At 44.6% G+C, this 10,886-nt stretch overlaps 2 protein-coding genes across 2 annotated transcripts in view; one reads left to right on the forward strand and one right to left on the reverse strand.

Annotated features, from left to right (window-relative positions):
• The window catches only part of dnajc2 (DnaJ (Hsp40) homolog, subfamily C, member 2), a 9,195-nt gene extending 3,608 nt beyond the window's left edge, over positions 1 to 5,587 (reverse strand). Inside the window, exons 1-12 of the mRNA XM_085769683.1 lie at positions 5,378 to 5,587; positions 4,580 to 4,770; positions 3,608 to 3,683; positions 3,420 to 3,518; positions 3,113 to 3,335; positions 2,962 to 3,027; positions 2,789 to 2,880; positions 2,523 to 2,644; positions 881 to 1,030; positions 699 to 787; positions 496 to 565; positions 82 to 263 (exon numbers count right to left, since the gene is read on the reverse strand). Coding sequence (XP_085625809.1) covers positions 82 to 263; positions 496 to 565; positions 699 to 787; positions 881 to 1,030; positions 2,523 to 2,644; positions 2,789 to 2,880; positions 2,962 to 3,027; positions 3,113 to 3,335; positions 3,420 to 3,518; positions 3,608 to 3,683; positions 4,580 to 4,770; positions 5,378 to 5,432 — 1,415 coding nt within the window. The 5' untranslated portion in view covers positions 5,433 to 5,587. The remainder of the gene's footprint in view (positions 1 to 81; positions 264 to 495; positions 566 to 698; positions 788 to 880; positions 1,031 to 2,522; positions 2,645 to 2,788; positions 2,881 to 2,961; positions 3,028 to 3,112; positions 3,336 to 3,419; positions 3,519 to 3,607; positions 3,684 to 4,579; positions 4,771 to 5,377) is intronic.
• A 246-nt stretch (positions 5,588 to 5,833) lies between these two features.
• psmc2 (proteasome 26S subunit, ATPase 2) lies at positions 5,834 to 10,806 on the forward strand. The gene is made up of 12 exons (XM_085769691.1): positions 5,834 to 5,999; positions 6,315 to 6,352; positions 6,479 to 6,560; positions 6,714 to 6,813; positions 7,126 to 7,257; positions 7,361 to 7,433; positions 7,637 to 7,732; positions 7,854 to 8,018; positions 8,112 to 8,199; positions 9,083 to 9,285; positions 9,413 to 9,509; positions 10,528 to 10,806. Exons 1-12 carry the CDS (start codon positions 5,930 to 5,932, stop codon positions 10,683 to 10,685), a joined length of 1,302 nt encoding a protein of 433 aa, XP_085625817.1. The 5' UTR covers positions 5,834 to 5,929; the 3' UTR covers positions 10,686 to 10,806.
• Positions 10,807 to 10,886: the final 80 nt, after the last annotated feature.

The raw sequence follows: 10,886 nt of genomic DNA on the forward strand, positions 1-10,886 counted from the left end.
AGGTGTGAAGGGAGGAACTCCTGTTGCTGGTTGGTTTGTAGGACTGTGTGCGTGTGCAATGTGTGTGTACAGTGTGTGTACCTGGCGTTGGTTCCAGCGGGGAACAGGTTGACGGCTTTGATGAGCAGCTGGAGGTCGTCCTCGTTCCAGCCCTTGCCCCCGGCCCCTCCCCCCCCGCTGGCCTGCTCGGCGCTGCGGGCCGCCTGCCGGGCCTGCACCTCGGCCTCCCGCTCCCTCTGCAGCTGAGCGTTCACCTCCTGCACCTGGCAACGCAAACACCAGCACCTTAACACACTCTGACCACTACAGACACCTTAACACACTCTGACCACTACAGACACCTTAACACACTCTGACCACTACAGACACCTTAACACACTCTGACCACTACAGACACCTTAACACACTCTGACCACTACAGACACCTTAACACACTCTGACCACTACAGACACACTGCGCCTCAGTACAATAAAAATCTTGATTTGCTTTGTTACCTGCTTCTCCACGGCGACCTTGCTGTCTTCTTTTGAGCCTGAGGCCAGGATTTCATTGAGTGACTGCAGACTGGAAACACAGGGAACATCAGATACTGTTCAGCATCAGGATGTTTCTATGGTTACAACTAAGATGCATGTGGGGGCCTGGTCTACAGAAGTGTGGCCAAAGTTATTTTTTAAATTCCTATCAGTGATTTTACCTGGTCAGCTCCAGCCTATCACAGAGCTTCTCCACTTCCTCCATCATTTTCACGCTGTCGGCTTCGTCGTCAGCAAAGTAATTCCAGTTCTGTGAGTGAGCGAAGAGGTGGAGACAGGTGTTAGCTGGAGCAGATCTGAGGTCAGATCTCATGTATGTTTACACAGGGTGATGAGGATGAACCTTGCAGGTGGTCCTGAGTTTCTGCCTCTCCTTCTTGATGGCCTTCTTCTGGATCTCCTTCTCCTTCTTGGCCTGCTGCGCCGCCTGCTTGGCCTCCTCTTCCTCCTTCTCTTTAGCCAGACGAGCAGCGTCCAGCTCCGCCTGCCGAGCCTGTCACACACACACACACAGGAAGCCGATTCATCAACATTTGCCAGAGGGACGACACAGTAGGGTTGGGCATCGTTTGAAATTAAACGATTCTGGTTCCGATTCCACGTTTCGATTCCTAACAATTCTCGATTCCAATTCTTTTAAGAATGGGGGTCAAAAAAGTCTGCATGGTCTAAATGAGGGAGCACCTGAGTTATTTTTCCCACAAAATTAGATTCTATTTGTGGTGCTGGCAGATAGGGGTCTTAAATGTATGAAGCTATAGCCGACATTATATCAAATAAATATTACCAGTGTTTCCCATACATTCATTTATTCGTGGCAGCCTTCCACACATAAATTACATCCGCCACAAATAGATTTTTTTGCTTTTGGTTCGACCAATGCAATATCGTTCTGTTCAAAAGAGACTCGTACGGTACGGTTTTGCATTTTGTTCCCATACTGTACCGAAAATGAACCGATCTGTGACCTCAAAACCGAGGTACATAGCGTGATATTTTATAATAAGGCAGCACTATTATGAAAAAAGAAAAATTATTTTTTGGCAGATTATGACTATATCAGCTGGAATGGTCATTTTTTCACTGGTAAAAATGTGACAACACTATTGGTGCTAACAATGCAAAACAATGTTGTGACACATTTACCTTTATCCCAAAAAGAAAATGCAGCTCCAGTGTTTTGGATCTTGCACTTGGTCATTATTGTATTTGTATTGCTGAATCTCTGTACAGTTAAACCTACATTGTTTGTCTCCAGCTGTTATCAACTGAAGCCTGATCATATTGACTCCATTGTTGTCTGAACACAGAGGAAACGCCTCAGTCAGTGAGAGTTACATGTTGCTCTGGTCCAAACTGATTTTACAGCTTTGTTCTCTGGGGCCAGTGATTCACGAGGACACCGTTGTGTTGACTTTGTTAAGGACTGATCTTGTTGCACAGCGCTTCATTGTTTTTTTTGCTCTTTTGTGTCACAGGAGATGGAAATATAACACAAACAGGCTAAAGCTGTTAAATTGTTTCAATGAATTGAATTTTCGTGTCATATCCATTTCACATCAGTCACTCACCTTTCAAAGGAGTCAGTGATGTGATTGGTTTTGACTTAACTAGTAAATGTGAGATATTAAAATATACGACAGCAGCTTTTGAACATGTTTACTTTGGTCGGGGGGATAAATATTTTTCTGAAGGGTCACATTCACCTCCTACTCTTCTAGTTCAACTCCACCTAATCCCACATTCTCCGTCCTGCTGCAGGAAACACTAACGCACCAAATGTGGATTAAGCTCCTGCTTTAAATATCCAGCAACAAGGTCACTGCTTCCTCCTGAGGAACGCCGACTAAAAGCTACAGCGTCCAGATTTACTGACAGTTTTGAACACATCTAGCTTTGTTTTGTTATCAGGATGATGTGTAGACATGTGTCCGGTACAGACAAGCTGTAGTGTTGTCAGGTGTTGTGTGTTAGGCGACACTCACTCTCTCCTTCTCCTCCTGCTCTCTCTTCTTGGCTTCAACTTTGGCCTTCTTCTCAGATTCCTTCCTGGCTTTCTCGTCGTCTTTGAACTTCTTTATTCTAGGGTCGCAGCTGTAGGCAGTGTCTGCAGAGAGATGACACAACCGATCAACGTTGCTCATGTGCACCAGTGTGTGTGACCTGCGCTATGTTTTCATATTGCTCTGGTGCAGCTTTGTGATGTTTGGTGAGATGTTGCGGTGTGTGTGTCGGCTCTGGAGGACTGTACCAACTAGTGTTCGTATTCTGTTCATCTCCTCCTTCTTCCTCTGAGCTCTGGAAGCTCGATTCTGCTTCTCAATCCACCTCCTCTCGTCTCGACTGCAGAGAAAACACAGTGAGTCAGTGGAGTCAGAACATGTAGAGGTGGATGTGTTTCAGTGGTCAAGATGATGTACTCACCATTCAGCCTTTTCCTTCTCCTCTTCATCCAGGTATGAGAATTCCCTCCATGAGTCAAAGTTATACCTTTAACAGGAAGAAAGAAGCCCATCAGTTTGTTTTCTTCTCTTATTTGTTTTGCTAAAAATGTGAGAAAAAATGTTCCACTTACCAAAAAGAGTAAAAATTATCCACTTCTTCAAAAGAAGACTCTGCAGTTCCAATTTTGGGAACGTGCTTTTTGGAAGACCATCTTGCATTTCTATCAAAAACGGATGTAAACACTTCGTAGAAGTTTTCTTTGCCTTCGCTCTTTGAAGGCACGGTGTTGTCGAAGGTGGGGTCTACGCTGTCGAAGGCTCTTCTCTTCACGGGGTCGGACAGCATTTCTATAGCTGAGGTTCAAACAGACACAGAGATGTGAGGTTCAGGTCCTCAGGTGTGATATCAGTGTTGATGACAGGAGCAGCATCGTCTACCTTTAGTTATACAGGTGAAGTAGTCGTTGTCTCCTTCTACAATCTGCTCTCCTGCCGCTTTCCTCTTGTCAGGATGGTGCTTCAACACAATCAGTTTGTCTGTTGAGAGACGACAGAGAATGAGACCAAAACCAACAGAAGAGAGAAATTCATCTGTAAGAGCAAAAGGAGGAGGAGGAAACACTTACGAGCAGCTTTGATCTGTTTCTGTGTGGCTTTGTACCTCAGGTGTGGAAGCCCGAGGACGGCATAGTGATCCTGATTCTGACGGGTGACAAGACAACGAGGAGGTTCAGAGACAGAGACAGGTGGACTGACATGTGCTGGTGGTCGCATAGTAAATGACTGACAGTAGTTTAGTTCAAATATACAAAGCAAAGTTTCATAAAAGACTGTTTATACAAAATATTTATAGTTTTAGTGATACAAGTTCTTGGTGCTTCTTGTCTCCAAGTGTCACACCTTTCAAACAGTGGAAGGAACGCTGCAGATGGAATAAGTAAAGCAATCAATAACTCCTTATTCCCTAACGGTAGTGTCAGATTAGTATTAGTAATGCATCGGAGCATTGGTCAAAACTTATGCCACAATTATAAATCAAGGGCCTGTCGTACCATTTTCTTCCAAGTTCAGGTTTCCTTAAAATAAAACGTTTGCAGAAAACACCCTTAACTCTTCCTAATATTGACATAATTACAGTCAAGTCCAAAATGATTCATATGCACCCCTGACAAATTTTGATTTGGGGTAAAAAAAAAAAGCTGAACATTTTTTTCCCCCACAATGATGCCTCTTGCACATCGTCTTATTCTCTTCTGGGAGATGCCTGTGTCATTTCCAATCAAGAAAAAACTTGTTGGTTGAATAAAAGTAACTTTAAGTCAAAATTTGCCAGGGGTATGAATAATTTCAGGCTTGACTGTATGTATTTAAGGTTTTCTTGGTCTTATATTTAAAATCTGTGCAACTGTGAAACACAGAAGGCCTTAGCAACCGAATTAAGGGAGAAAAAAAAGTTCTGATTGTATACTGAGTAGCTAGTGGGCATTATAACAAGCAGCTGTCTGGTGAGTATTTCCTATGCACGTCATCTCCTCCCAGCTTCAGAGTGGAGACAGTGATTTATGTGACTGAAGTCTCTGATCTGGACTGTCTGGTACCTTCCAGTCTTTGGGGTCGAGCGTGCGGAGCATGGGGTACTCCTCCAGCTGAAACTCCTCATCCTCCGACTCCTCGGACGACACCTCCTCTTCCTCCAGCTCCTGGAAGGAGGTCGAGGTGTTCCTGTTCCTCCTCTTCACGTAGGCCTCGAACCACCGGCCCACCGGCTCCACCTGCACCTGCACAGAGGCTGAGGGGAGAAGAGGAGGTGAAGGAAACCATGTCTTTCTGTCACAGTGGCTGTCTCATACCACATTCCTAGTCACTTGAATTATATAATTGCCTCAATTATATCTACAATTCATTTTTGCTTCATCATGAATCATCATTATAATCACCCACACAATTGTTAACAACATTAAGCTATATTATTCTGATGCAAACACTCATTAACACATGTTTGCCCCTGGCTGTGTTTAAGGGTTAGGGTCCTGTAGTGTTGCTGTATCTGAGCACTGAACCAGCAGGAGGTACAACAGGTGTCCACACATTATGCAACTACTAGATGTTTAGCCAATGACATGAGCTAATAAATCACTGCAGCAAGTGCAACCATGAGTGGGCAGCAGCTAAATGACAATATGCTAACACGACAAAAAAAACAAAACCAAAAAAACATTAGGAATAAACCGAGAAATTAAGAAAATACAGAGAATTTTCTAGACTTTTAATTAGCTGGTAGTATTAGCTTAGTGAAAGTGCAGTGTGCTTTTTTAGCTGAATGCTAACGAGTGTAGCCAGTGTCGGTATAACCCAGTGGTAGTTAGCCTAGCCGGCCTCTGCTCCGTGCTGCTTACCGGCAGTGGCGGCAAACACGACCGTCTCATCGCCGTCGAGCGCTGCCAACAACATCTTGGTCAGACGGGGCTAGGCGGACATTCAGCTGCTCAAACAGTCTAGTGAAAAGCTTTGTAAAGTGCTCAAGTTTGTGGCCCGCTCACTGACACACACACCACATGGGCCTCCCTGCCTTTACCGCTGCCAATCCGGGAACGAGCGCCGCTGTCCCGCCGCCGACCGCTCCGTGTTGCCCCGCGGTCCCACACCGACACAGTTCCGCAGAGGACCGTTTACTCGGCTGTGTGTTTTTTCCCCCGCACGTAATATTTGTTAAAATAGTAAATACAAAATATATTTAATATTTTTGAGGTATATAAGTGTCTTACACGTGAATAAAATATTTTTAGTTTTTTGTCTTTATCGGTGGTGCGTCGTCAATAAAGTTCCGACCGGTACTTCCGGTGAGCAGCGGCGCAGCGGCGGAAGCTCAAAGCTGCTGTGTAATTGTTGGGTTTAGCTGCCGGAGCAGCTCGGTCTTTCTGTGAGAAAACACTTTATTCACATTAAATATGCCGGATTATCTGGGAGACGACCAGAGGAAGACAAAGGAGGAGGAAAAGGATGACGCACCTATCAGAGGTTAGTGGAAAAAAGGCCAATTAACCTCTAAAACAGCAGTTAAATGCTCTTTGCTGAAAGGAAACCTCGGACTTAGCTCCGGTGCTAACGTTAGCATCTCTTCAACAAATTGCTTCTGGTCACCTCTGCCTACTTTAAGTGTGGCCGGTTAGTAAACTTATATTTTGAGATGCGAAACATGCAAATAGTGGACGCAAATGTTACATTCCTAAATGTGTATGTAATAAACTGCAGTGCTGAGCTGGACAACAAAGCTAACGGCCTACTGTCACTGACAGTGTAAAATCATTGATGTTGTTTTCATCTTCTTCACAGCTTTGGATGAAGGGGACATCGCTCTGCTGAAAACCTATGTAAGTACAGACCCAGAAAGATTTACACCAGCTGTAATCTGTCCGTTTAAGGTGTAAGTTTAGCATACATTAGCATTGTTAGTCATTCAAAGTTGCCCTGAATTGTTGTGTGTTATTTATCACTAGGGTCAAAGCACCTACTCGAGACAGATTAAACAAGTGGAGGATGACATCCAGCAGCTGCTCAAAAAGATCAACGAGCTGACAGGTGGGTGACTGAGCCATAAGTGTATGATAACTAAGACCACATTGCTGCTTGTGTGTGTTGGTGTCACTGGGAAATGTCACCAAAACCTAAATCCACAAAATGCTTGCGGGGATAAATTGTCTTAAATGTCCTCTGTGTTTTTGTCTTTGTCAGGCATCAAGGAATCGGACACCGGCCTGGCCCCACCAGCACTCTGGGATCTGGCTGCTGACAAACAGACTCTGCAGAGTGAACAGCCCCTGCAGGTGGCAAGGTAAAGCAAACTGGACGGTAACTGTAAATAGATCTGAGTACATTGGAGTCAGTACTACTCATGCAACACAAGATCAGTGGGCTTTTTATAGTGGTATGAACTGTGAGGGACAGAAACAGAAACAACTGTTCATGTTTTCCAGCCAGAATGAGACAGGACAACAATACATTCAATCAATATTAAAGAAAGTAAAGTTTCAGACAGTATCTATTCTTTAAACAGTGTTGCTGTCAAATCAAAACATTTCATGTCGCCCAATTTGCACATAAAGGTAGTGTTATAATTAACTGTAACTGTTTTTCTTCCCCACAGATGCACAAAGATCATCAATGCAGACTCAGAGGATCCAAAATACATCATCAATGTCAAACAGTTTGCCAAGTTTGTGGTGGACCTGAGCGACCAGGTGGCCCCCACTGACATTGAGGAAGGCATGAGAGTTGGGTGAGGCATAATAATTATTAAAAGTATCAAATATCATCATAATCATATTATCACATTTATTTACGTTACTTGTCTAATGAAACAATCTCTTCTTCTCCTCCAGTGTTGATAGGAACAAGTATCAGATCCATATCCCTCTGCCTCCAAAGATTGACCCCACTGTCACCATGATGCAGGTATGAATCCACCACTCATAAAAAGTACTGTTTGAGCTTGTTACAGTTTGGGACAAGATAAGATAAGTGAACATTTTTATCAGTGTTCAAGGAAAGTTAAGATGAATTTATGGACTGTGGAAATGTCCAGATAAAAACACATTTCCAAAAGGAAACTTTTCCAGGTCTGGTAGTGACTCTTTGTCCAATATGTGGTGCTGTAGGTGGAGGAGAAGCCTGATGTGACCTACAGTGATGTTGGTGGATGTAAGGAGCAGATTGAGAAGCTGAGAGAAGTGGTGGAGACCCCCCTGCTGCATGTGAGTGCTCACACTCCATACAACAACAACTGCCCAGAATAAAACTGCCATGTGGATGTAACTACACACACCTCCATCCTGACCCTTCATTCACATTTCTGTTTTTATTTCTCCCCTCCAGCCTGAGAGGTTTGTCAATCTGGGTATCGAGCCCCCTAAAGGTGTGCTGCTGTTCGGGCCCCCTGGCACAGGAAAGACCCTGTGCGCTCGTGCCGTCGCCAACAGGACCGACGCCTGTTTCATCAGAGTCATCGGCTCCGAGCTGGTGCAGAAATATGTTGGAGAGGTGAGAAGAGCTCCGAGGTCAAAGACTAACGGCTGTTTACTTCTAAATATGGACCAGATGTTTTATCATTTCCTCCTCCTTCCTGTGTCGTAGGGAGCCAGGATGGTGCGTGAGCTCTTTGAGATGGCCCGGACTAAGAAGGCCTGTCTGATCTTCTTTGATGAGATTGATGCCATTGGAGGTAAAGCTCACCCTAACGCAGGGATCCAGACTAACATGTTACTAAGAGCACAGTGGCCACTAACTTAACATTTTAGGAGCGCACACTGTAAATTGACTTGCAAAGCAAACACTCACATTTCCTTTTCATTCATAATCCTCACACACATTGGCCTGACACCTAGGTAGGCATAGGTTCGTTACCTTTGATTGTCGGTGCAAGCTATTTTTAGAACGGCGGAGCAGAGCCGTGAGCTGCTCAGAGCTTCACTACGGAGGCTAATGGGATTTCTTGGTTTCCCTCATCAAACTCATCAAATACACAATCCAACAACTCCACAACGCTCTGGTGGACAAGTTGTGACCTGCACATTCACCACGCTATGAGATAATAATAAGTTGTTTTCGAGGTAAATTCATGCAATACCGCTGACGCGCCTTCCCGTCGAGCGCAGTTTTTCGGCAAGCAGTCTCTACATTTCCCTCTAAAACAACTCTGTCTCGTAACGATCCATTATTATCTCATAGCGTGGTGAATGTGCAGGTCACAACTTGTCCATGAGAGCCTTTTGGAGTTGTTGGATTGTGTATTTGATGAGTTTGATGAGGGGAAACCAAGAAATCCCATTAGCCTCCATAGTGTAGCTCTGCTCCGCCGTTTTAAAAATAGCTTGCACTGACAATTAAAGGTACTACTCCTAAAACTATAGGGATTATGGTCATGGGCCAATTTGCCAAAATGTTGAACTATCCCTTTAAGAGTTAAATCAGGTTCTAATGCAGGATTTGCTGGCTCAGTGTAAAAAAAACAGACTAATTTGTAATGAAGCGAATATAGTTTGACAGATAAAACCCACTCCCTCCTTGTTAAACACAAACCGTCGTCCTGTGTTTGAACCTGACAGGTGCTCGTTTTGACGACGGCGCTGGAGGAGACAACGAGGTCCAGAGGACCATGCTGGAGCTCATCAACCAACTGGACGGCTTCGACCCTCGTGGCAACATCAAAGTACTGATGGCCACCAACAGACCAGACACACTGGACCCGGCCCTGATGAGACCCGGGCGTCTGGACAGGAAGATTGAGTTCAGCCTCCCCGACCTGGAGGTGAGTTAGAGTCCCATAAACCAGCCATAAGCGTTTCTTTCTGCTCATCTAGTTGAACTGTTACTTTCTAAGTGCAGTTTTCTCTGATGAACTTCTTGACCTCACCTGGGTTCATTCTGTGTTTCAGGGTCGCACACACATCTTCAAGATCCACGCCCGCTCCATGAGTGTGGAGAGAGACATTCGCTTTGAGCTGCTGGCTCGTCTCTGTCCCAACAGCACTGGTAAGACCGACACAGCAGCTTTCAGACTCGCGTCAGACTTTCTCATCTCCACATCTCCCACTTATTATTGAAACAGCCTCTCTACCTCTGTGGCTCAGTTTGACTCATCACCTGTTCTAAAATCACCACACAAGACTCACAGGAACATTGTCAGGTCACATGGAGCATTTGTTAATTAGCTGCAACTGAGGAATTACAAACTTCAAACTCCCAGTGAGGTCCAGTTCAGACCTGGTCGTAGCCACGTTCCTGTCGTGGTGTGAATGCAACTGAAGGACTCGATACTCTACGTTTGTCCTCTGACAGTCTGATTGGTCCTGCCACTATTAAAAACTCAGATGGTGAGAGTTATTCACAGTTCTACAGAGGGACAACCAACCTCTCTGTTGATTGGCTAAAAACAACACAGACCTGTTAATTTGCATATAAAGCAGGGAGGTAAGATTCAGTCACAGCTGGAGACACATGTTAAATCTGTGTGAACTAATGAACTCAGGTGACCACGTGATTGGACACAGAAGATTCAGGTTAAAATCAGAGCTTCCAGGGTGCAGTACTCATCTATGGCCACAAGGGGGCACTGAACTGTCGTTCTGTCACTGAAAGAAAAACTATCCATCTCTAAATCCAATTGGTTTTGACCTAACAGAGAAAACATTTCTTTCTTATTTAATACTAGCTGTGCATCATCATTGTATTATAATGAAAAGTTGATATTTTAGAGATGCATCGTTTTCACAAGAGCAGTTTTGTGGAACTGATTTTTATCTTGGGTGTGATTTGAACAAGGACAAACACTGTCTATAAATGTCTTACACACTGCAGTGGTTGTTGAAATGCAGGTGAACCCGTTCATTCAAGGCCAGCAGACAGTTGTCCTGAGCAGCTACAGCTCTTCGCTCTTGTGCGAGCAGGTTGTTATCGTCCTGTGTTGCCAGAAGGCCACACAAGTATCTAGATGAACGAGTGAACTTCCTGTTCACCCTGATAAAAACTCTGATGTGTGTTTTCCTGCCAGGCGCTGAGATCCGCAGCGTGTGCACAGAGGCCGGCATGTTCGCCATCAGAGCCCGCAGGAAGATCGCCACGGAGAAAGACTTCCTGGAGGCCGTCAACAAGGTCATCAAGTCCTACGCCAAGTTCAGCGCCACCCCCAGATACATGACCTACAACTGAGCGTGTGTGTGTTTGTGTTTTTGCTTTGGGCTTTTACCATCAAAGAAGCAAACATCTGTAAAACATAACATTGTACTTTCATTGTCATTTGTTCATTTAAAAATAAAAGTTTATTCCAGAAGGAAGTCTCAGTGCTTTGTAAAATAACCACATGGTAACTGTAAAGGCACCTTGTGTCAGGCAGTAACAACATAACTAAAG

This window comes from Trachurus japonicus, chromosome 23, assembly GCF_045865225.1.
Source record: "Trachurus japonicus isolate A0001 chromosome 23, Traja_1.0".
NCBI lineage: Eukaryota > Metazoa > Chordata > Actinopteri > Carangiformes > Carangidae > Trachurus > Trachurus japonicus.